Source organism: Hemitrygon akajei, chromosome 10, assembly GCF_048418815.1.
Source record: "Hemitrygon akajei chromosome 10, sHemAka1.3, whole genome shotgun sequence".
NCBI classification, from domain to species: domain Eukaryota; kingdom Metazoa; phylum Chordata; class Chondrichthyes; order Myliobatiformes; family Dasyatidae; genus Hemitrygon; species Hemitrygon akajei.
Window position 1 is genome coordinate 49,550,311 of NC_133133.1, and position 26,359 is coordinate 49,576,669.

The 26,359-nt window shown below is 41.7% G+C and overlaps 1 protein-coding gene across 2 annotated transcripts in view; it reads left to right on the forward strand.

Annotated features, from left to right (window-relative positions):
* ccnb3 (cyclin B3) overlaps positions 1-26,082 on the forward strand; it is a 30,775-nt gene extending 4,693 nt beyond the window's left edge. Inside the window, exons 3-12 of one of the 2 annotated variants that reach the window (XM_073058237.1) lie at positions 4,983-5,066; positions 5,177-5,298; positions 10,201-10,315; positions 11,462-11,560; positions 12,801-12,893; positions 14,609-14,746; positions 19,710-19,865; positions 20,343-20,492; positions 20,888-21,018; positions 24,315-26,082. In XM_073058237.1, the coding sequence (XP_072914338.1) occupies positions 4,983-5,066; positions 5,177-5,298; positions 10,201-10,315; positions 11,462-11,560; positions 12,801-12,893; positions 14,609-14,746; positions 19,710-19,865; positions 20,343-20,492; positions 20,888-21,018; positions 24,315-24,393 (1,167 nt within the window). In that variant the 3' untranslated portion in view covers positions 24,394-26,082. The remainder of the gene's footprint in view (positions 1-4,982; positions 5,067-5,176; positions 5,299-10,200; positions 10,316-11,461; positions 11,561-12,800; positions 12,894-14,608; positions 14,747-19,709; positions 19,866-20,342; positions 20,493-20,887; positions 21,019-24,314) is intronic. The other variant, XM_073058238.1, reaches the window with a different exon arrangement.
* The last annotated feature ends 277 nt before the right edge of the window (positions 26,083-26,359 follow it).

The following is a 26,359-nucleotide window of genomic DNA, read 5'->3' on the forward strand; positions in this document are numbered from 1 at the left end:
AGGCTTTGAGAAGAAGTGCGGCAGCGGCCATTTTCAAATTGCTTCTCAGATCGGAGTTCTGAGAGGCGGGACTGCGCAGGCGCGTGAAGGAGGCCTGGGAAGGAGGGAAGATATAAAAAGAACGCAGCCTTAAGCAGCGGGCAGCTTCGTTTGCGGGCAGCGGAGTGAGCCGGGAGCAGAGTGTAGGGCTTGGGCTCAGAGGGCTTAGGCGGAAGAGGGCACAGTAGGCTTATCTTTTAGTTCTCCTTGTTATTTTCAGTTATTCGGGAAGTATGAGTGTGAGGGCAGCTTGTTGTTCTCGGTGTCGGATGTGGGAGATCCTGGAGTCTCCGAGCCTCCCGGACGTCCACATCTGTGCCAGGTGTGTCGAACTGCAGCTCCTGAGGGACCGAGTTAGGGAACTGGAGCTGCAGCTCGATGACCTTCGCCTGGTCAGGGAGAGTGAGGAGGTGATAGAGAGGAGTTACAGGCAGGTGGTCACTCCGGGGCCACGGGAGGCAGATAGGTGGGTCACGGTCAGGAAGGGGAAGAGGCAGGTACTAGAGAGTACACCAGTGGCTGTACCCCTTGACAATAAGTACTCATGTTTGAGTACTGTTGGGGGGGACAGCCTACCTGGAGGACGGCCCTGTAGCTCAGAAGGGTAGGGATAGAAGAAAGAGGACCATAGTAATAGGGGACTCGATAGTCAGGGGTTCAGACAGGTGGTTCTGTGGAGGTGATCGGGAGTCCCGGATGGTAGTTTGCCTCCCTGGTGCCAAGGTCCGGGACGTTTCTGATCGCGTCCAAGATATCCTGAAGTGGGAGGGTGAGGAGCCAGAGGTCGTGGTACATGTAGGTACCAATGACACAGGTAGGAAAGGGGAAGAGGTCCTGAAACGAGAGTATAGGGAGTTAGGAAGGCAGTTAAGAAGAAGGACCGCAAAGGTAGTAATCTCGGGATTACTGCCTGTGCCACGCGACAGTGAGAGTAGGAATGGAATTAGGTGGAGGATGAATGCGTGGTTGAGGGATTGGAGCAGGGGGCAGGGATTCAAGTTTCTGGATCATTGGGACCTCTTCTGGGGCAGGCGTGACCTGTTCAAGAAGGACGGGTTACACTTGAATCCTGGGGGGACCAATATCCTAGCGGGGAGGTTTGCTAGGGCTACAGGGCAGACTTTAAACTAGTAAGATGGGGGGGCGGAAATCAATTTGAGGAAACTATGGGAGAGGAGGTTAGTTCACCAGTAGAGGAAGTAAGTAGACAGTGTGTGAGGGAGGAAAGGCAGGTGATGGAGAAGGGATGCACTCAGCCCGAAGTTGTAGGGGAGAAGAAAGAAAAGGATAATAAATTTGAATGCATTGCTAGGGATGAAAAGAGAGGAGGAGGTGGAGAGTATCTTAAATGTATCTATTTTAATGCTAGGAGCATTGTAAGAAAGGTGGATGAGCTTAAAGCGTGGATTGATACCTGGAATTATGATGTTGTAGCTATTAGTGAAACATGGTTGCAGGAAGGGTGTGATTGGCAACTAAATATTCCTGGATTTAGTTGCTTCAGGTGTGATAGAGTAGGAGGGGCCAGAGGAGGAGGTGTTGCATTGCTTGTCCGAGAAAATCTTATGGCGGTGCTTTGGAAGGATAGATTACAGAGCTCCTCTAGGGAGGCTATTTGGGTGGAATTGAGGAATGGGAAAGGTGTAGTAACACTGATAGGAGTGTATTATAGGCCACCTAATGGGGAGCGTGAGTTGGAAGAGCAAATGTGTAAGGAGATAGCAGATATTTGTAGTAAACACAAGGTGGTGATTGTGGGAGATTTTAATTTTCCACACATAGATTGGGAAGGTCATTCTGTAAAAGGGCTGGATGGTTTAGAGTTTGTGAAATGTGTGCAGGATAGTTTTTTGCAACAATACATAGAAGTACCGACTAGAGATGGGGCAGTGTTGGATCTCCTGTTAGGGAATGCGATAGGTCAGCTGACAGATGTATGTGTTGAGGAGCACTTCGGGTCCAGTGATCACAATAGCATTAGCTTCAATATAATTATGGAGAAGGACAGGACTGGACCTAGAGTTGAGATTTTTGATTGGAGAAAGGCTAACTTTGAGGAGATGCGCAGGGATTTAGAGATGTTGGGTCAAGTTGTTTTATGGGAAGGATGTAATAGAGAAATGGAGGTCATTTAAGGGTGAAATTATGAGGGTACAGAATCTTTATGTTCCTGTTTGGTTGAAAGGAAAGGTTAAAGGTTTGAAAGCGCCATGGTTTTCAAGGGATATTAGAAACTTGGTTCGAAAAAAGAGGGATGTCTACAATAGATATAGGCAGCATGGAGTAAAGGAATTGCTCGAGGAATATAAAGAATGTAAAAGGAAACTTAAGAAAGAGATTAGAAAAGCTAAAAGAAGTTACAAGTTTGGTTTGGCAAATAAGGTGGAAGTAAATCCGAAAGGCTTCTACAGTTATATTAAAAGCAAGAGGATAGTGAGGGATAAAATTGGTCCCTTAGAGAATCAGGGTGGTCAGCTATGTGTGGAGCCGAGGGAGATGGGAGAGATTTTGAACGATTTCTTCTCTTCGGTATTCACTAATGAGAAGGATATTGAATGGTGTAAGGTGTGGGAAACAAGTAAGGAAGTTATGGAACCTATGACAATTAAAGAGGTGGAAGTACTGGCGCTTTTAAGAAATTTAAAAGTGGATAAATCTCCGGGTCCTGACCGGATATTCCCCAGGACCTTGAGGGAAGTTTGTGTAGAGATAGCAGGAGCTCTGACGGAGATCTTTCAGATGTCATTAGAAACGGGGATTGTGCCGGAGGATTGGCGTATTGCTCATGTGGTTCCATTGTTTAAAAAGGGTTCTAGAAGTAAGCCTGGCAATTATAGACCTGTCAGTTTGACATCAGTGGTGGGTAAATTAATGGAAAGTATTCTTAGAGATAGTATTTATAATTATCTGGATAGACAGGATCTGATTAGGAGTAGCCAGCATGGATTTGTGCATGGAAGGTCATGTTTGACAAACCTTATTGAATTTTTTGAAGTAGTTACGAGGAATGTTGACGGGGGTAAGGCAGTGGATGTAGTCTATATGGACTTCAGCAAGGCCTTTGACAAAGTTCCACATGGAAGATTAGTTAAGAAGGTTCAGTCGTTAGGTATTAATGCTGGAGTAATAAAATGGATTCAACAGTGGCTAGATGGGAGATGCCAGAGAGTAGTGGTGGATAATTGTTTATCGGGATGGAGGCCGGTGACTAGCGGGGTGCCTCAGGGATCTGTTTTGGGCCCAATGTTGTTTGTAATATACATAAATGATCTGGATGATGGGGTGGTAAATTGGATTAGTAAGTATGCTGATGATACTAAGGTAGGAGGTGTTGTGGATAATGAGGTGGGTTTTCAAAGCTTGCAGGGAGATTTATGCCGGTTAGAAGAATGGGCTGAACGTTGGCAGATGGAGTTTAATGCTGAGAAGTGTGAGGTTCTACATTTTGGCAGGAATAATCCAAATAGAACATACAGGGTAAATGGTAGGGCATTGAGGAATGCAGTGGAACAGAGAGATCTAGGAATAACAGTGCATAGTTCCCTGAAGGTGGAGTCTCATGTAGATAGGGTGGTGAAGAAGGCTTTTGGAACGCTGGCCTTTATAAATCAGAGCATTGAGTACAGAAGTTGGGATGTAATGTTAAAATTGTACAAGGCATTGCTAAGGCCAAATTTGGAATATTGTGTACAGTTCTGGTCACCGAATTATAGGAAAGATATCAATAAATTAGAGAGAGTACAGAGACGATTTACTAGGATGTTACCTGGGTTTCAGCACTTAAGTTACAGAGAAAGGTTGAACAAGCTAGGTCTCTATTCATTGGAGCGTAGAAGGTTGAGGGGGGATTTGATCGAGGTATTTAAAATGTTGAGAGGGATAGATAGAGTTGACGTGAATAGGCTGTTTCCATTGAGAGTAGGGGAGATTCAAACGAGAGGACATGATTTGAGAGTTAGGGGGCAAAAGTTTAAGGGAAACACGAGGGGGTATTTCTTTACTCAGAGAGTGATAGCTGTGTGGAATGAGCTTCCTGTAGAAGTAGTAGAGGCCAGTTCAGTTGTGTCATTTAAGGTAAAATTGGATAGGTATATGGACAGGAAAGGAGTGGAGGGTTATGGGCTGAGTGCGGGTAGGTGGGACTAGGTGAGATTAAGAGTTCGGCACGGACTAGGAGGGCCGGAATGGCCTGTTTCCGTGCTGTGATTGTTATATGGTTATATGGTTATAAAGCTGCAGACAGAATTAGGACCATGCTTCATATTATTTAAAATGGTATATTTTTAAGACAGAATTCCAGTATAGTTTTGTATAGGTGGGATTTCAGAGCAGGTTAAGGTGTATTTCAAGAATAACGAAGTACATGAGGCAGCACCTACATCGCTATGCCCTGCATTTGTGCAGAACCCCACATTAAATCCCTTCTTTTCAAATCCACTTCTTGGCTATGCGAGGAGTGAATTACCCCAAGTATTTCCTGGTGCCGCATGGCCTGGCAGCTTTAGTTTTTGCACAGATTTATCGACTGCACAGCACTAAAGAAGTAAGCATTTATTTGAAGGTAGCTTGCATTTCAATTGAGGGTAAACGTATTATTGTTCACTCTTGTCCTGTTATTGTGAAACCCTCAATTTGTGAATTACTATTTGTTAATATGCAAGATAATCTTGCCAATTAATTACATGCGCTATTGTTGGCTCTTAAACAGACCAACTTGATTTAGTATATTCATGCCTGCACATATCTGCTCAAAGCTGCAGCTTGGCACTCTGAGCATTAGTGGATGGCCCAATGCATGAATGTTACTTGCCTGCTGCACTAAAGTTGTGTTTATTGGGCAGAAATAGAATAATTTGACCATAATAAACACACCTTCACAATATCTTAATTGTTGGAATGCTTCAAAGATCAAAATGTGTAATTTTGTTTTTGTTCTCCTTCAGGATGGTGATCTTCATATCAAAAGGTCTCCTTCATCACCCCAAGGTGGGCCCAAGAAAAGATCAGCGTTTGAAGACCTCACAAATGTTAGTACTGTGGTGCCGCTCTTCCCTGACAGAAAAAAAAATTCTGCAGATCTTAAGTATTGAAAGTTTTGTTCAAATCTGACTGACTCTGTTGCAACTAACTCTTTTAGGCAAAACAAAGTCAAGCACACGTCCTCGTTTCAAAGAGAAAAGGTGGCAAGGTGGTGAGCAAGAAAACTCAGAAAAATACCGCTGGGCAAGAAGCATCAAAAAAAGATGAGAATATAAAAAGGTAAATATCCCACTTATTAATTGTGTTTGTGTGTGTGTGTGTGTGTGTGTGTGTGTGTGTGTGTGTGTGTGTGTGTGTGTGTGTGTGTGTGTGTGTGTGTGTGTGTGTGTGTGTGTGTGTGTGTGTGTGTGTGTGTGTGTGTGTGTGTGTGTGTGTGTGTGTGTGTGTGTGTGTGTGTTAGTTACAATGTCAGGAATGGGAAATTGTTTCCTACTAGTTGTGATTTGGCTGATGGAATTCAGCCTCTTGATGCATGTTCTTTTAATGTCAGCATTACCCACCAGAGGTTCTAAATGCGTGTTAATAGGTTCAAATCAACAAGCTTCTGCATTTTCAATAAAGTTAAGCTCTTATTATTTTTTTAAGCAACTTGTTAAGGTGTTTTGCTGCCCCTACACTTTTCTCTTGGTATAAGTAAATTAGATTCCTCGAAGACTGAATTAAAATTAATTGACTGAAATGTCAGAACTGTTGGAAATGGCATAGTACATTCTTCAGCGCATAATCCGCTAAGCATGGGGAATATCCATTATGGTAGTCCATTTTGCATCAGATCTCCTCTCCATCATTATCTGTATATTTGCTGTCACACATTATGAAGAAATGTCAGCAATCAATATTGTTTTCTGGGCAAGAGCCTCCAGATATGGATTCTTGCATGAATGCAGAAGGTCACAACTTGCTGTCTGATGGATTTTCCCAGTTGCAGTGAGAAATGTGCCTGAGCCCCAGGCCCTGTGCTGGCAGAGGTGCCCACGTGTTACTCATTTTTCTATTTATTATTATTACTTGGATTTCAAAGGTCCAATTTAATGTCAGAGAAATGTATACAATATACATTCTGAAATGCTTTTTCCTCGCAAACGTCCACGAAAACAGAGAAGTGCCCCAAAGAATGAATGACAGATAAACATGAGAACCACAAAGTCCCTCCAGCTGTTCTCTCCCATGTGTAAGAGGCAGCAAGGCAAGAATCCCCCCCTTTTCCCTCCCCCAGTGGAAAAAAGCGCACCCACTACTGAGCACAAGCATGAGCTAGGCGATAGCAAAGACAGAGACTAGCAAAGACTATCACATTTCCTCCGGCATTCGACAAACCGCAGGTTCTCTCTCTCTCCCCTCCCCTCCCCCTTCCCTCTTCTCTCCTCTCATCTCTCCTCCCCCCAAAATTTTCACAGCGAGAGGGAGACATAACCAGACATCCCACCCTGCAAAATCTCATTTCAGGGAGGTGGTAGCACCACCACCCCGCTGCCTCCTGCCACAACCCCATAGTCCCCCACCCCGTTGACCTCCAAGGGTGTATGTATACAGGACATTTGATTATGGAAGAACACAACAATTTATTGGACCACCTATTGAAACTAATATAAATATATAATTTTCCTTGCTGAGTATTTTGTTGGTAGTCTCAATGCTAATAGCTAAATGCTAATGCAAATAGTAGCTTTTCTATTTTGCAAACTTTCCTTGTACATTACTTTTGACCCCTATTAGGCAGGGCTACACTTTAGTGTAGTCTGGGGTGAAGTACATTTTATATTTATTTTTGGAACACTCTGCCATGGCGCTGCAGGACACTAAACTGAACTGACGGACAATGAAAGCGAGAGAGATCGAGTGTAAAGAGATTAAGGGAGCTAGGGCTTTACTCTTTGGAGGGAAGGAGAATGAGAGGAGACATGATAGAGATACCGTAAATTCCGGTGTATAAACCAACCCAGAGTATAAGCCGACTCCCCATCTTCAAGGTTAAAAAAGTGACTTTTTCTTGTTACCTTTGTATGAGTTGACCCCTTTTGTAGAGGTTTTTGATTTAACCAAAAAAGATCACAAGATCTTACATGCAGGTACTCAGCTTTGCCAGTTCCGGAACCTGGACATTTTGTGAGGCAGTACCTGCTAAGAAAACAGGCCTACACATTGTAGAGCGTTATAAGCGAGTTCTTAATAAATAAATCAGGGAGGGAAGTTTTGGATTGGGTTCCCAATGGTAAAGAATCCTCTGAAATGTAACCCCTGTGAAATCATATAGCGCCCATCGTAATCTTGTTAAAACTTAACACGGGGTGGCGGGATCAGTACGTGTACTCAGTATTGAGTTTGCGACCACTATGTACAAAAGAATAAAACGAATGCGATATGATGCTGGCTTCAAACTGAAGGTTGATTTTGCTAAAGGAAGGAATAATTCTGCAGCTGCTAAGAAGTTTAGTGTAAACGTGAGAGAGTGGAGAAAGGCAGAGGACACGCTGAGGGAAATGCCAAAGACAAAATGGGAAAACATGCCAGTGGCCAGAACTGGAAGAAGTTGTTTTAGAGTGGGTGAATCACCAGCGATCATCTGGATACACTGCTACCAGAGAAATGATTCGAGTTCAAGCATTGAAATGGGACTAAAAACACCATGAGGTCAGCGAAAATATCGAAGCTATGCAAAGTTGGTGCACCCGATTTATGAATAGACATGATCTTGTGTTGAGACAAAAACAAAGATTGCTCAGAGAATTCCCGCGGGGTGTTGTCTACATTCAAGAACGTCTCTGGATGGACAAAGTGGGTTAAAGAGGTGTAGTGTTGACATCCCGAAGGTTTCAGGAAGGAAAAGTCACTACTTGTCTGGAACATGTTCAAAGCGCACTTATCAAGTGAGACAAAAGCAGCACTGAAAGCAAAAATATGGACATTGCAGTCATCCCCAGTGGTTTGATGTCCGTGTTCCTGCCACTAGATGTGAGTTTAAACAAACCATTCAAAGAATTTGTGTGTCGACAGTGGGTCGAATTTGACTCAAAAACAGCCAATAAATACAACCTGTCTTCCATGTATTCGTTTTTCCAAAGTTGTCACCCTCTATATAAACCAACTCCCTAATTTTAGGACCAAAATGTAGGGCCAAATTCTCGGCTTATACACTGGAATTTACAGTATACAAGATATTAAGAGGAATAGACAGAGTGGACAGCCAGCGCCTTTTCCCCAGGGCACCACTGCTCAGTACAAGAGGACATGGCTTTAAGGTAAGGGGTGGGAATTTCAAGGGGGATATTAGAGAAAGGTTTTTTTACTCAGAGAGTGGTTGGTGCGTGGAATGCACTGCCTGAGTCGGTGGTGGAGGCAGATACAATAGTGAAATTTAAGAGACTACTAGACAGGTATATGGAGGAATTTAAGGTGGGTGGTTATATGGGAGGCAGGGTTTAAGGGTCAGCACAACATTGTGGGCCGAAGGGTCTGTATTGTGCTGTACTATTCTATGTTCTAAAGCCAGCCCACAGAGAAAACTGATAGGTCTACTTAGCACAGAGAGAGACCAAGCAGAATGCCCTTCCCCTCCCCCTCAAAATCGATTTCCAAGATATTGTATATAATTTGCGGGCGTCAGGGAGCCGCTATCAATATGTGGGAGACTCCTGGAACTTCCGGGAGAGGTGGGATGCCTGCATAACAACAACCCATGGGTTTGCGATGCTAAAAAGTCTGTTTCATCGCTTGTTGCAAGCTCTTTGCCTGAAGATCTCAAAGACCTCAGGTCTTCGGGCCCACAGCGAAAGATTTTCCAGCTTCCCCAATGACAGGAGTCACCTCCCCTGACACCGACCCTCGATCCGCCCGTCTCCAGAGCCCTGAGATCTTAGGCTTCCGAATTCAAGCCATACTCTCAGGCCGAACCCTTGGCGTGCCAAATAACAACGGCTGGTCCTGAAACCCCGAGAACAGGTCCCATTCCCGTAAAGAAACGAAGTCTGCGTGTAACTCCAGGTCAGGTCTTTAAAAGAACCCTGAATGGGAAAAATTAAGATATTAAAGATGGAAATAGAGCTGTTTCCAAAGATGCAACTAAAGGAGTCGCCATTTAGTACCATCTTAACTCCACCTCCAACTTCCTTAATTAAATTGCTTAATGTTTGATATTAGATACAATTTAGTTTTTGACAGATAAGGAATGGGAAAGTCTGGGGACCTGCCTGATCCCAAGTGATAAAGTCTTGGCTGTCACACAGGGCCTTATTATTAAGGACTGGGCTAGCCTGAGGGCAAGTTGACAAGGTTCTTTAAAGTCAAGTTCACTCTTGTGAGCAATGATTCTGGTTTGCTGGTGGCACCAGGCTCATGTCAGTGAGATTCAATTGTCTCAAAACTAACTGAGATACAGCAATTATGAAGTAACCTTGTTAGATACACATCCTATCTAGGTTTCCCCTCTAAATGTTCATGCAAAATAAATGTTTAACACGGTCCAGCTCATCTGCTTCCATTACTATACATATCTGTACTGTGAATGCAAGCTAATACAATGTGCTTGGCATTGATAATTGATTTATTATGCTGTGGAGTTTCACTCTTTCTGTTGACTTTCTTATAAAAGTACATCTACTCAGGAGCAAAGTATCCTACTTTTTACAAGTTCTGATACAAGGGTGCCATAGTAGCATTGCAGTTGGTGTGATGCTGTTACAGCTTGAGGCATTTCAGAGTTCAATTCCGGTACCATCTATAAGAAATTTGTACTTTCTGCCCGTGTAACCCCGTGGGTTTCCTCCCACCGTTCAGAGATGTACCTGTTAGAAGATTAATTGGTCATTCGAAACTGCCCTGTGATTAAGCTAGTGTTAAATACATTAGTTGCTGGACACTTTATATCCAAAAATGGCTTACAAAATCATATTTATTTACTCGAGTAACTCTTAAACTTTCTGTGCAGAGTATTTTTGATTATTTTGATAAGATTCCTTATCAAGGGAGTTTGATGTTGGGATTCCACTTTGAAGTTAAACTCTTCCTAGGTGCCATCTTTGTGGTATTAACATTGTTTTAAGGGATCATCCATGACATGTTTTTAATCTATTAAGCAAGCCACGATGATATTAAATGTGTCTCCTTTCCCCTTTCTTCCTTCAGTAGAGGATGCAAAGTCCCTCAGGAGCATCTTGACAATGCAAAGGAGGTGAAGCCCAAGACACCAGAAGCCCCTGAGGAAAAGTCAGATGTTGTGGACAAGTCAGCAGATGTGCAGGTAAACATGATGCAGATTTTCTCTGCCACAAAGCCCAGCAGATTTAAGTGAGGTGATGGCCCATATGAAGCCAGTTTGTTGTCCATACTGCACAAACAGCTACTCAAACAGGCATGTCTAATCAAGTAAAAGGGTAGTGTTTGAAACCGGTAGAACCACTTGCACCTTGAAGTTTTATTCAGATTTGTATTGTACAGTTTTTGCTCAGCATTAGATTTCTTCTTATTATGCTACTTCAGGCACAGATTCAAATTAAGTTCATTGCTAATAGTTTAATCTTAAAGTTCTGCTTGACTGTTGTTTTTTTTTAACCTGTTTTTTTTCAATAAGGGCTTTAATCATCATCCAGAAGTGGCATTTGTGCTTCTTGCATATTCTCATTTGCAAGTAAAGTGAATTTAATTTTCTAATTTCTATGAAATTTAGATTTCATTGAAGCATGGTTCCAGTTTCATTCCTTGGGAATGAATGTGCCTGTACTGGTAATCTAAATGGAGAACATGCTGCTTCCTTAATTCCAAAGACCAGCATTTCAAAACTGTTTCTCGGTGGCTTGTACATTCTACAATTATGAATGGCCACTGGCTCACTGGGCTTCCAGCCTGCGCACAATTCGTTATGATCTCTATACAGAAATGCTTTTATTTCTGGTATATTTTGTATATCTTTTTAACAGAACAATTCAGAAAGTTTTAAATAAGAGTTATTAAAGCCATAACTTTTCATAAGTACAAGTGTTTTCAGATATTGCCTTGGTAAATACACAAATTGGTTGTGAAGATGAGATTGAAAGTGGATATGAGTCATCAGGTGAATTTTAAAAGCAAAATTATTTGTAACAATGCAGCAACACAATATTTTAATCCAACAAGTACATGGACTTTGAAGTTCACATGCATTTATTACCTATTCAATTTAGCAGATATTACAGGCCTAATTAATAACATAAGCAATAACTATGTTAATCAACTACTATTTCTTTTGTAGTGGGAGGGGGAAACCATTACAGACACAAGATGTTCTGCAGACGCTGGAAATCCAGAGCAACACAAAATAAATCAATTGATGTGGTGCGCTCTTGACTATTTAATGAGCAATGGCCTCTATTCTAGAAAAGAAAAATAATTAAGTTAATTTACTTTGTAGCCTCCTGTCTTTGATGATGTTGATGAGGAGAATCTGAGGGACCCATTCCTGAACGCAATCTATGCAAAGGATATTTTTGACTATATGAAGGACCGGGAGGTAAGTTATCTTGTAAGACCTAGAAAGTTCCTCCCTGTTCCAAAAGCTACTGATCTTTCAGATTTTGCAGCAAGGTTGTTACAGCTTCCTGATTTATAATAGCAGTTTATTTTTCCTTGTCCTTTCTATTTCTTCTCGCCTTCCTTTAATGTTCCGTGCTCTTATTTTGCCATTGAAGACTGTTTTGAATATAAAGATGTGAGGCAAGAGCATTCTACTGAGAACTTTAAGGCCCATCTGTTTTGGCAATTGTACCACAAAAGTTCCAGCAGCAAGTTTTTTTTCTTAAGTTGATTTTTTGAAAACACAAACTGGTAAAATATCTGGATTATAATAGGGTTATTAATACTGTAAATTATGGTAAAATCCAACTTTTGTGGAGCGTAGCTTTCCTGTGAACATGGAAAAGCTGTCATACTGCATAGAAATTTGAGAATTGGTATTTGTTATCTTTTGTGGTGCGACTTATTTAAGTAATTGTTGAGTGAATAAATGAATACAATAGATTTGGTCATGAAATGATCTGTGGTCTGATTGCAACTGCTGAAGAAGTCAAATGCTCCTTTGTGTGGCATTTCTGTTATCTGTTAGTACTGCTTATTAGTGGCAGGCCTTAAAGTTTGCTCAAGGGAAAGAAATCATTCATTCTGCTATGATATCATTTGGGCAACAGGAAATGAGCAAAAAGGAAGCTGAGATTTGTTGTTCTTTGGACGAACACTAGATTGATGTCCTGATGTAGTTGGCTCAGCCAGCAACAGGAACCAGGGTTGGAATTTCAGCCAAGAAACATAAATGTTTATGGTTTGCCCTGACAGTTTTTGACACTTTCCTTTCCAACTCTGTCTGATTGAGAGTGTATTCCTATGTGCATAGGGAACAAATGGGATGTGTGGGGCAGTGGGGGGAGGGTATTCTGATCTCCAAAATGGAGATTTTTTCTGGACTTGCAGAAAACACGCTTGGTTACCAACAGTGCTTTAAAAACTGTCCTGGCTTTTCCTCAAAGACTATTGATAGGTTTTGTCTCCTAAGAATTGCAGAGCAACATTTGCTGGAGTTACACCTGTTTTATCAAAAAGAAAGTTGGGCTTCTGGCTACGTTATAAGTTAATGTATGAACCGGTGCTAGGCGCAATTTTTTTTTTAACATTTCGCAAAAATCCAGTTGCAGGTGTGCATGTGTTCAAATTGACCACTGTGATCCAGTCCATAATAATGTTCCTTGTATGCCTGGCAGGAGAAATTTGTTCTGAAAGGCTATATGGAAAAGCAGCCTGACCTGAATATTGAAATGAGGGCAATCTTGGTGGACTGGATGGTCGAAGTACAGGTTGGTACATTATTCATCTTCAAAGTTATATGTATTTTTTTCTGTGGTGAGTTTGAGGCAAGTTGGCTCCATTTTATCCCCTATACCAGCTGTGTTAATTGAGTTACCAAAGCTGTATGGTATATTGAGAACAGCTTGATAAATGAAGCCTGATTCTTTTGTTTTCGTGCTGCCTTCTGGGTGGGAACTGCGCTCTCCTTTAGGACAGAAGTGTATACCACAAAGCCATTTTCTTTATAACATACAAGAGAATATCTGCTGATACTGGAAATCTGAGCAATACACACAAAATGCTGGAGAAACTCAGCAGCATCTATGGGTAGAAAAGTACAGTTGATGTTTCAGGCTGACACCCTTCAGCAGGACAGAGGGTTTTTTTTATAACATCCTGCCTCTGATTGCTTTAACTTTTACATTTCATGAGAAATATATTTAGAAGATGATAAGGGTAGTAGATTTGACATTTTCAGAGAAATTAATTGCAATTAAAAGATTTTTCACCTAGTTATTTTGAGAGTTATGGCTATCTTCAGGCTTCATTTATGGCATTAGCTGTAATACACTCTTCATCCATGCCCCTAAATGAACCAAACAACTCCCCTCACCTTGGTATTAAGTTTACCAGCAAATCTCATATTTGCTGCATCACATTCTTAGTTGTCGCTTGGTAGCACTCAAATCCACAGCTTTCAGTGCGGAAGATGAAAGTTACATTCTTGAGGCTAGAACATACACATTTGGGTTAACTCCCCTTAACAGAGGTTAACTGAGGACCTGCCACAATCTTTTGAATGGGGCCTCTGCTTCATCTGTTCTCTTGGGTTAACCTAATGCTACCTGCAAGAAGGTGTTGTTTCCCATGTCCTGTCCAATATGTACTCCTCAGCCAACGTTGCCTGTCAAAAGAAATGGATCTTTGTTAGTCAATTAATGCACAAGTTTCCACTATAACAATTTCTACGCTTGAAATGGAGTCACATTTCAGATAAATGTAGTCTTAGTGTTTGGGACTTCCTGAGATCATAAAGAGTGATAATCAAAACAAATCTTTATCTATTCACAAATATGTATGTGGTAATTGAGATTGGTGTAACCAAGTACGTTTCACATCAGCTTCAAAAGGAAGAGCTGTGAGCTGGTTGTATGGGTAGACACGCAGGAGGGGTAGACCTTGAATCCCCCTCAATACTGCCATTAGTGTAACTTGATGCTTCAACATAAATCCATGGCTTCACCAACAAAGGCCTCTTTCTGATTTCTGTTCATCCAGTAGTCCCTTTTATAACTTGATTAATCCCATAAAATGTAAATGAAGTTGCTCTTTAGGAACTTTGTTCGATGTCTTCTAGAAGTCCATATAAGCAATACCTATTAACCTTCTTTGTTGATTTGGAGTACAGAACATGCCTGTTCTGCTTTTTTTTCAAAAAAAAAAGATTGGCTTGGTTTAATCTCTATATACTTGTGGATTCCATGAAGTTTTGAACAGCGTTAATCCAACAGTTTTTTTTTTTTTTTTTTTTTTTGCTGCTTTCTCCCTTTTATGGATCTAAGTCAGCAGTTCAGCTCCTGTAGTAACTATTGTCAACTACTCGTGTCTTAAACAGTATACCTGAAGGTTATTGCTGTTGTGTACCAGGCAGTGCCGAGCATAACTGTATAGGTTTGCATAATGTTGCATAATAACTTGCTGATGTGAGCTCCTTTGTATTCAGGAAAATTTTGAGTTGAACCATGAGACGCTGTACCTGGCGGTGAAGCTGGTGGACCATTATCTGGCAAAGGCTGTGTGCATGAGGGAAACACTGCAGCTGCTTGGCTCCACTGCCATCCTTATTGCAGCAAAATTTGACGTAAGCACACTTCATCTTGTTTCTTGCATTGTTTTTGAATGAATTTGGATCTTTTCTTTTTTTCCCCCTATTCTGTATAAGTACTGGAGAAGAAGAATTTCAGGATGTATATTTTATACATCTCTCTGACATTAAACATACCTATTGAAAATGTTAGAATCTATCATTAAGGAAATGGCATCAGGGCAATTTTATCCAATGTATTGAAACAGTTGACAGCAGCCTGATTAGACTATTATATAACATCATGTTATACCAAAGTTTCTATTCAAGCTATACTTTCAGGTAAAGTCATAGAGAGACCACAGAAAAACTGTCCATATGGCCCACTGAGTTTCCACTGTCCAGTAAGCACTTTTTGGATGCTAATCCTGCTCTTAATCAGTATTTTCTCCCCACATTCCTATCAATTCCCCCCTCCTCCTCACCCAGACACTAGGGACAGTTTACAATGATCAATTAACCAACCAGCTTGCACCTGTTTTGTGGGGGAGGGGACAGTGGGAGGAAACCTCAGTTGTCACAAGAAGAACATGCAAACTCCACGGCGTGAGAGGGCATGACTGATCTCAAGTTTCTGTAGCTATGAAGCACGGGCTTTGAGCTGTTCCACTATGCTGTCCTTGGGAGTGAAGGAAGAGGTTGTAAGTGATGATCATATAGTTCAGTACAATGAGAAAGGTATTTTCTAGCACCTGAAATTTGGCTAAACAAGTTGTAATCAAAGGAGAGATCTGCTTAATTATGTTAAATTTCCAAATCATACCAAATAGGTGGCTTATGATATCAGGTGTCGTGTAACAGGGAGGAGGTAAATCAAGGTGGCACCGCAGATGGCTGCCACAGTACTGCGCTCTCTGGTACTGTTGCTGTTTTTCCTGATTTACCCTGTTTCCTGCGATTCCACTCTGATTACATACAGCAGAGAGGAGCTTCTAAAGATTAGTGAATTTGCCACCAACTGTTCTGCACCACTTATGGATAGTTTTACGGAGGTTTTGGTCCGAGGTGCTGCAGCAGCTCTGACTGGCCTGCGTGTGAGAGGCCGTCGAGGAAGCAAGCTCATTAAACTGAGACGGCGGGGATTTCGATCTGCGCTCCCGTCGATTCACCTGGCAAGTGTCCGCTCTCTTCTCAACAAGATGGATGAGCAGCCACTACTCAATAAAACCCGCGGCGACTTTTCCAGATCCGCCGCCGTGTGCTTTACTGAAACTTGGCTGGGTGAGCACATCCCAGACAACTCACTACAACTTCCGGGATTCCAACTCTTCCGAGCGGACCGAGATGCGGGTCTCTCGGGGAAAGGGAGAGGAGGCGGAATCTGTTTCTACATAAACGAAGGTTGGTGCACGGAGGTCACGGTGTTAGGAAAATCAAGTAGTCCACATCTAGAGACAATTCTTACAAACTGTAGACCGTTTTATTCACCACGGGAGTTCTCCTCATTTATTCTGGTCGGCGTCTACATTCTACCTCAGGCCTGCGTCGGGGAAGCGCTACAACACCTGGCTGACCAGATAACTGAAGTGGGGAATAAATATCCAGACTGCTTGCTCATTGCTCTTGGTGATTTTAACAGGGCAAACCTTGGCCACGAATTGCCAAAATTTAGACAACATATTAAGTGTCCCACCAGAGACACTAACATACTGGACCACTGCTACACGACAATAAAGGATGCATATCGCTCTGTTACAGGGGCAGCCTTGGGTCTCTCTGACCACTGCATGGTTCACCTTCTCCCGACATACAGGCAGAAACTAAGATCGGTTAAGCCTGTTGTCAGGACAGTCAGGAGATGGACCAACGAGTCAAAGCTGGAACTTCAGGCCTGTTTCCACTGCACGGATTGGAGTGTCTTTGAGGCTGCAGCTACAAATCTTCATGATCTGTCTGACACCGTGACCTCATACATCAGTTTTTGTGAAGACATGTGCATTCCAACAAAAACCTTCTGCACATTCAATAACAACAAGTCCTGGTTCACATCACAACTCAGGCAGCTTCGTCGGGAGAAGGAGGAGGCGTACAGAAGAGGGGACAGGATTCTGTACAAACGAGCCAGGAACACACTGACAAGGGAGATTAAGGCAGTGAAGAAGCGCTACATTGGAAAACTGCAAAGCAGGTTTTCAGACAACGACCCAGTGTCAGTGTGGAAGGGGCTCCAAGAGATCACCAGCTACAAGAAACCATTCCCTTAGGTTGTGGAGAACCATCAACTGACTGACGATCTGAACAAGTTTTATTGTAGATTCGACACCTTCATCCCCCCCACCCCCCAGCCAAAACACAGACCTACCTGCAACCCCCATCATCCATCACCCTGACATCTTAGTATCCGCCTTCTCACCCCACATTACAAAAACTGCTCCCCCTACCCCCCTTCCCTTCAACTCCCTTGTACCTGCACTTAGGATCTGTGAGAGAGAGGTGAGTCAGCTGTCCCGGAGGCGGAAGACCTGGAAGGCTTCAGGCCCAGACGGTGTGTCGCCCTCCTGCCTGAAGACCTGCACTGATCAGCTGGCCTCCATCTACACACGGATCTTCAATAGATCACTGGAGCTGTGTGAAGACCCTCATTGCTTCAAGCGCTCCATTATCATTCCAGTCTCTAAGAAACCCACTATCGAGGGAATAAATGACTACAGGCCTATTGCTTTGACATCCATGGTCATGAAGTCCTTTGACAGACTAGTGTTGGCTCACCTGAAGGACATCATAGGCCCCCTGCTGGACCCCCTGCAGTTTGCTTATCGGGCAAATAGGTCAGTGGATGATGCAGTCAACATGGGACTGCATTACATTCTACAACTACTCGACAACCCAGGAACTTCTGTGAGGGTCTTGTTTCTTGACTTCATCTCGGTGTTTAACACCATTGTCCCAGAAATCCTCCACTCCAAACTCACCCAGCTTACTGTCTCCCCCGCCATCTGTCAGTGGATCACAAGCTTCCTGACTGACAGGGTGCAGCAAGTGAGGCTGGGGAGCATCATCTCTAGCACCCGGACAATCAGTACCGATGTCCCCAGGGATGTGTGCTCTCCCCACTGCTCTTCTCCCTTTACACTAATGACTGCACCTCACAGGACCCATCTGTTAAACTCCTGAAGTTTGCAGATGATACAACTGTCATTGGCCTTATCCGAGACGGTGATACAGACGGGAGGTGGAACGGCTGGCCCTCTGGTGTGGTCAGAACAATCTGGAGCTAAATACGCTCAAGGCTGTGGAGATGACAGTGGACTTCAGGAGGAGCCCCCCAATACTCCCCCCACTCACTATACTCAACAGTATTGTGTCTGCTGTGGAGACCTTCAGATTTCTGGGTGTTACAATCTGCCAGGACCTGAAGCGGACACCCAACTCGGACACTCTTATCAAAAAAGCTCAGCAGAGGTTGTATTTCCTACGTTAACTCAGGAAGTACAACCTGCCTCAGGAGCTGCTGATTCAATTCTATTCAGGAATAATCCAGTCTGTTCTCTGTTCGTCCATCACTGTCTGGTTTGGATCAGCTACCAAACAAGACAAGAATAGACTCCAAAGAACCGTCAGGGCTGTGGAAAGGATTATTGGTGTGAAGCTGCCCTTGATCCAGGACTTATATGCATCTAGAGTCAGGAAGTGAGCTAGCAGCATTATTGTAGACCCATCACACCCTGGACATCACCTGTTCCAACTCCTTCCTTCTGGTAGGCGCTTTAGATCACTGTATGCCAGGACAAATAGGTACAAGAACAGTTTCTATTATGCCAATAGTCTTATAAGCACTTGAGTTTTAGTCTATTATAAATCAAGTCCACCCGTACATTCAATGAGGTGGACCTCATTGTATATAGTTTATGATTATTTGCACTATTGTTTTTGTTTGCTTTTAATTCTGTACAGAGAGCGCTCAGGGAAACCGGCATCAAATTCCCTGTATGTGTCCTCATACTTGGCGATAACAAAGGATTCTGATATCTGAACATCTCATATTGTTCCAATTAGTAAGGAAATAGTCAAAAGAAGTAATAAATCTGATTAAAGCTCAATGTTGTTCAACATCCACTGCACAATAGATTTGCACTCTCTACTACTGGTGCACAGAATTGGAAAGTACATTATACATGGCATAGTTGTAAGGAAATTGTAGAACGATAGACAACTTAAAATCAGTAGTAAGCAAAATGGCATGGATTTCAAGAGGCTATACTTGATTAAAACTATTTGAAGTATTGAAAAATACTGTAATACAGTAAATACAATCTACCTAGTTTTTAAAGGGCCTTTCATTGAGGTACAGAACAATTAGACTTTTAAATATAATCAGAATAAAGAGCTAGGTGAGGGGTAAAGAGGAAAGTAACAATGTGCTGATAGCTGGCTTCAGGAGAAGAGGCAGAAAAAGGGAGTTAAAAGTAATTATTAATAATTGAAGAAAGTTGGTAGTGATGTTACACAGGAATCAGTACAGTGACTCTGTTCGCAATTTATATTATTGTTTTGGACTTTGGAATCAAGAGTATATTTAAACATGAGGAAAGAATGGAGCACTATTCAGTTGTGGTTGCCCAGTTATAAAAAGGATACAAAGATCTTCAAGAGATGACAGCGAATGCAAGTGGGAACATTCTCTCTGCATCCACCCTAACACAAATAATAAGTTTTTGATAGTTGATATATATAGTGTTTCCACTTGTGGAGAAAGTATAAGACGGTTATCAAAAATTCCATAGGGGATTTGGGAGAAACCAATTTACCCATTGAATAGTAAGTGCTTGACACCATGGTGAAGTGGATAATATAGATGTGTTTAAGGGGAGCCCGGGCAAGTTCAAGTAAGGAGAGAATAAGGGACTATGCTATTAGATTAGGATTAAGAATAACTAAAGGAGCATTGGTTGAGCGTTGTCTAGAGTAGATGAGTTTGAATGAAAGGTCTGTATCTGGTATAATTCTGCATCTTTTTCAGGAGCGGTGCCCTCCCTGTGTCGATGATTTCTTGTACATTTGTGATGACGCGTACCAAAGGGAAGAACTGCTTTCAATGGAAGTGAACATCCTCCGAACGCTGAAGTTTGACATCAATGTTCCAGTGGCCTATCGGTTCTTGAGGAGATATGCAAAGGTTGATCACTTTGTATTAATAGAAAATTGTTTCTCACCTTAATCACAATACATTAGTTTTCTCCTTGTCAAAGCACTAACTATTTCTGAGATGTAGTTGTGTGACCACCTTGTCAAAATTATTCGTTCTATTTCCATGGTTAGGGAGGTAAAGAATAATTCTGAGAAAAATATTGATGTGTAGAGAGAGAGGTCAGTTAGTCCAAAGGGTAGATCTCCAAATGATATATGATCATCTTTCCTGGCAGAGCTACTCCTTTATCAAAAGGAACATTAGTTATGGAAACTAAATAGATTGAAATACTATAGAAACAAAACGGTCAATTGACTTTCGTCATACCTCTATTTTCAAAGAATCAGCAGAGCAACTTGTATCTGCTCATTTGTAGTGGTTGAAAAGTACAATTTAGGTTTTCGTGGTGCTCTGCCAAACTATTCTGTATATTGTTCCTCACAATCTGAATATTAATATTTTCAGTGTGCCAGAGCCAACCTTGAGACACTGACTCTTGCCCGCTATATCTGTGAGCTAACTCTGCAGGAATACGAGTTTATCTGGGAAAGTGCCTCGAAGTTGGCTGCATCTTGCCTGTTATTGGCCCTCAAAATGAAAGATCTTGGAGGATGGGTAAGTGCTAGTTATTGTTTATTACTAGTTACAGATGGTGTTTCTCTCCTCCTCTTTCCTGTCATTTTTGACCAAGTGGGTCTCCTCTGATGCTCTGAGCTAAGTACTGGCATAGGAGATAGATGTTCCTAGTTTAATTTTTCTCCTTCAACTAGCGGTTTGTCTATACCTTGTACTTCTCCATAATTACTACTGTTAGAAGATAGCAGGCTCGATTTCCAACAACAATTGTGCTAAGCCTTTGAACTCCAACATGCATGTCACCATGTATCCAACTTACATTTTAAAATTTACAATACACATTTGAGGATGGGATGAGTAAATAAGTTCACTCGATCAACCCACAGTGCACTTAAACAGCAGTGCATTCAGAAAAAGTGGTTTTTGTCTTTCAGACTCCAACTCTGCAATTTTACACCGGATACCAGGTCGCTGATTTGCACTCGCTGATGAGGAGACTGAACCTTCTGCTTTACAGCAAACCAGATGAAAAGCTGAAAGCCGTGCGGTACAAGTATGATCACAAGTAAGAATCTAATTGTATGCTGTTACCTTAAAGTATAATAGTGATGGGAATAGAACGTTGAAGAGTACAGCATAGGAACAGGCCCTTCAGCTCACAATGTTGTGTCAAACTAATTAAAGTAGTAATGAAATCGCTAACTAATCTCTTTTCCCTACACAATCTCCATATCCTTTTTTTCCTTACTTTCATGCACCTATCTAAACATCTCAGAAATCCCTAATGTATCTGCCTCAACCACCACCCCAGGCACCCAGCACTCTGTTTGTATTCGGGGAAAAAAAGAAAAACTTGTGCCTCACATCTCCTTCGAAGTGACCCCCTCTCACATTAAATGCATGCTCTCGGGTAACGGACATTTCAACCCTGGGGAAAGAGATACTGTCTGTCTACTCTATCTATGCTTCTTAAACCTCTATCAAATCTCCCCTCAGCCACGCCAGAGAAAACAACCCAAGCTTATCCAATCTCTTGTAGCACATGCCCTCCCATCCAGGCAACATCGCAGTAAACCGCTTTTGCATCCTCTCCAAAGCCTTTTACGTTGTGGGGCAATCAGAAATGTAGGCAATAATCCAGATACAGTCTAGCTAGAGTTTTATAAAGCTGCAACCTAACTCTGTGACCTTTCAACCCTATGCCTCCACTATTAAAGGCAAGCAAGACATATGCCACCTTAACCACCCTATCAACCTGCGTAGCCACTTTCAGAGCTATAACCTTTGACCCCAAGATTCCCTTGCTCATCATTGCTGTTGAGGGTCTGGTCCTTAACAATATACTGTCTCTTTACGTTTGACCTACCAAGCTGCAATACTTCTCATTCAGCCGAGTTCAACTCCATCTGCCATTTCTCCATTGACATCTATAACTGATGTATATTCTGCTCCCTGCTTTGCCGGTCTTCTCCACTCAGCAGCACAACCAATCTTCATGTTATCTGCAAACTTAGTTAACCCATTCATCTACATTTTCACCCAGGTTCAAGCCGCACACTTCCAGTACAGATCCCTGCAGAACACCACTATTCACAGACCTTCAGCTAGAATAAGTCCATACAACTCCTACCCTCTGTCGTCTAAGGACAACCAGTTCTGAATCCATACAGCCAATTCGCCATGGATCCCATGCGTGTTAATCTCCTGGATGAGCTTCCTATGAAGGACTTTGTCAAAAGCCTTTCTAAAATCCAAAGCTCTACCTTTATCACAAAACTGTCAATTTAGTAAGAGACGACTTGCCATACACAAAGCCACGCTGGCGGTTGCTAGTTAGACCATGGTTTTCTAAATACTCATAAATCCTGTCCCTAAGAATTCTCTCCAGTAACTTCCTGACCACTGATATGAGACTCATTGCTCTATAGTTTCTAGGATTATTCCTGGTTCCCTTCTTGAATAGTGGAACAATGTTAGCTACTCTGCAGTCCTCCAGGGCTTCTGTGGCCAGAGAGAACATTGCTGGGGTTTTGAGCAATATCTCCATCTCTTCTCTTGCCTCTCACTATATCCCATCAGGCCCTGGGGACTTCCACCTTATGATGCATCTTACCTGGTGACGTTTTGAGGTTGAGGCATGATGGCATTTTAATTTAAAATAAAGCTATGTAATTCTGATTTGTAGTTGTATTGCTACAGAAGGGAGTCACTAAGATCAAGTTGAAGGGTTTGTGTTTAAGGGGTATCTCTAACACATTTACCAAAAATCAAGACTATTGACCTAGCATGCACACAATTGTCATACATGATAACTTCACATTTGCACTACCCTTTGCAAGACAAATGCTTCTCAAGCTCTTGTTTGTACGGCCTAAAGGCCGCAACCCTTCACGTGGCTTGCACAATAGATTATTTCAGATTTTCATTTTAAAGAACTCCGTCTGCTCTCTACTTAATCCATTACCCCCCCCCCCCCCCCCCACCTTCTCATTATCCTGTACTGTGCCTTCTTCAAGGCCTATATGTATCCTGAGCTGGGGCGCCCAACCTAGTACACCAGGTTATTGCTGTGAACTTCCAAATGTTGATCTTGTAATACAATGTGTTACTGGCCTTTTGTCAATGTATCAATCCACTGACTTTTAGTGAATATTGTACCCAGGTGCCGCGGTTAGTGCAATGCTATTACATCTCGGAACATTCCAGAGTCCAGTTCCGGCACTGCTCTGTAAGGAGTCTCTCTACGCCCTCCCTGTGAACTGGGTGGGTTTTACTCGGGTGCTCTGGTTTTCTCCCACACTCAAAAGACATACCAGCTAGTTTAATTGGTCATTGTAAATTGTCCTATGATTAAGTTTGAGTTGATTCACAAACCCTGTCTGGAATGTAGCTCTGACTTGGGAACCATATTGTGAGGAAAAAGTGGGGGCACGGTATTCAAATTCCAGCTTCAGTTTCGGTAGGTACATTTAATGTCAGAGAAATGTATACAATATACATCCTGAAATGCTTTTTCTTCGCAACCATCCACAAAAACAGAGGAGTGCCCCAGGGAATGAATAACTGTTAAATGTTAGAACCATAAAGCTCCCGCCTTCCACGTGTAAGTGGCAGCAAGCAACGATCCCCTCCCCCCACCAACAAAAAAAATCTGTGCCCCCAACCAAGCACTAATGCGTGCAGCAAAGCATCAATAAAGACACAGACTTGCAGTATCCCCCGAGACTACTTGTTCACTCGGTAATTTGACACACCACAGGTGCGCGCGCGCGCTCTCCCCCTCCCTCTCCCTCTCTCTCCCATAAGGGAAAAAGAGGTGTCTCCATTTCAGGGGGAAGCATAACAAACAACTCACTGATTTATGATGTTAAAAGTCCATTACGTCAATTTTTCCAAGTTCTGTGCCCAAATAACTCAGGTCTCTGGGCACACAGCCAGCAGCCAGCTCGCTGCTTTCCATCCACCATCTCCCATGACACACCAATTCCCTGCAGAGGCACCGACTGTGAGTCCGCCCAGAGCCATGAAATCTCAGAAATCTCAGAAATCCGAAGGTGAACTAATCTTCTAGGCCACGTCATTGGTATCTCGAATAATAGCCATTCGTGAGATCCCGAGAGTGGGTCCCATTCCCGCAAAGAACTGAAGTCAGCGTGTAACCCTAGGTCATGGTCTTCAGGAGAACCCTGAAAGGGAAAACTGGAGATACTAAAGATAGAAATAGAGCTGTTTCCAAAGATGCAAGCAAAGGAGTTGCCATTAGCTCCTTACCTCCACCTTCTCTTACAAAAACTTATTCTTCTCCTATATATATACACATCATTCTTAAGGATTTTTAATTTCATTTTGATTTATTTTTAGAGTGTTCTTTGAAGTAGCGAAAATTCCACCTTTGGATGTTCTGAAGCTTGAAGAACAACTGAAATCAAACACCATCTGAAACAGATTCTGGCTGTCAGAGAAAATAGTATTTCACTATTTTGCACTTGTGTGGGTGGGTTGCTGTGTATGTTGGTGTAAATACTTGTGTTTGCTTAATATTTCTTCACCATAATTATTTCTGCCTAGCAGAGATGTGTAATTATTCAAAGTTGCTCTTTCAAATGCAGCAGACATTGAAATACAATATCTCAATCTTAAAGTAAGAGTAAAGTGGGCCACAGTAAATTGCTGTGGGAGGGAGGTTGTAAATATTTTGAAATCTTATATGGCAAATACACCATAAAGAGCAGCTATACATAGTATTTTTAACTAAAAGATCAGAACCAGGAATAAGTAACCATGAATAAGACTCTTGATTTCCTTAAAACTTTAGTTTCAAATTTTTATCAAAAAAAAATTTATTCCTAAATTTGTAAATTAAAAAGGACCAAAATGTAATTGAAAAAATGGTTGTCTTGTTAAAATAAGCCAATGGGGAACCAGTGTTTTTTAATAGGCATCCCCAGTAATGTTCTTAAATGTATGTTATGTGATTTTTTTTCTAATATTGTAGTGAAAGCCAAAATCCAATTCCCTATGTAGCCCCAATCTCCCAATTCTTTATTTAAAAAAAAAAAAATTTAAAGTTCAGTTTCTCTCAAATCAAACAAAGTTCTGGAGATTGACACAAGCTAGTTTGATCCCATTTTAATTTCAGATTTTCTCTGTGTGTGTGTCCCGCAGTTGTATAAGTAGCTTTATTGCTGCTTGATACAAACCAGTAGTTCCACCATCCTATGGAATAGACCCAGGAGTATTTTGCTGGCCGTGCTTCCCTTTTTTATTTAAAATGTGCATGATATTTGCTGAATTATCATTATTTTGGTTAAAAAAAAATTCACTACTACTTGGTTGGTGTGGGAGGAGGGAGAAGGAATTGCTAACTGATTATTGGTTACTTTTTAAACTCATAGTTATAAACAAAGGATTGTTTTAGAAGCCACTGCTATTGTTGGAGGGAATCGATTTTGAGTATAGCTTTGTAATGTTGCTGCTAATTGTACCAATTGCAATAGTCTTTCACTTATTATATGATGTGTATTTTGAAACTATTTAATTGTACTATGGAAGCTATTTGTGAAGTATTTAAATGTTTTAAGCATTCAGTTAGAGCAAAAAAAGTGTATATTGTATATGGTTCAGTGTCTATTGGATTCCCACCTTCAACCCGGTCTATTTTCATGTCTAGGTATGTCTAATTTCCCTTGTAAAATATATTAAATGTACTATCTTGTGTATATTTTACTTTGAATAAACTTCAGTTTCTGTCAATGGTGTAAAACAATGGTCATGTTCATCAAAACTGATCTATTAACCTTCAAAAATTATTTAAGCAGAATATTTAAAGATGCATTTATAATTAAAGTATATATACTATAACCAGAGCTAAATGCAAATGTAGCCTGAATGAATTGTCCATGGATAAAGACCTATTTGCTAAGTAATCTCAAGGTTGTATATAATATAATGTGAGATATTTTGACTGGCAAGGTTTTTAGTATATGTGGATTATGAAATTTATATGCATCACATTCTAGATTGTAAGTATTCTAGATTAAACACTCTTAATTTTGATGACAGGTATTACCACCCAGAAGCTCTGTTCTGACAATGCAAATCCAGAATAAAAATCTTAGTTTCTCTTAAATGTATTCAGTGAAATAATTGCAACTTTGAAACAGATGTACAATGTACCCCAAACTGAATGCTGACTTTCAGATGGACTCAAACTAAATTTAGAACATTGACATCTACAGCACATTACGATGTTGTGCTGACCATGTAAACTGCCTAGAATTTCCCTAGTACATAGCCCTCTAATTTTCTAAGCTCCATGTACCTATCTAAGAGTCTTTTAAAAGACCGGATTGTATCCGTCCATGCCACCATCGCCTGCAGTGCATTGCACACACCCATTACTCTAT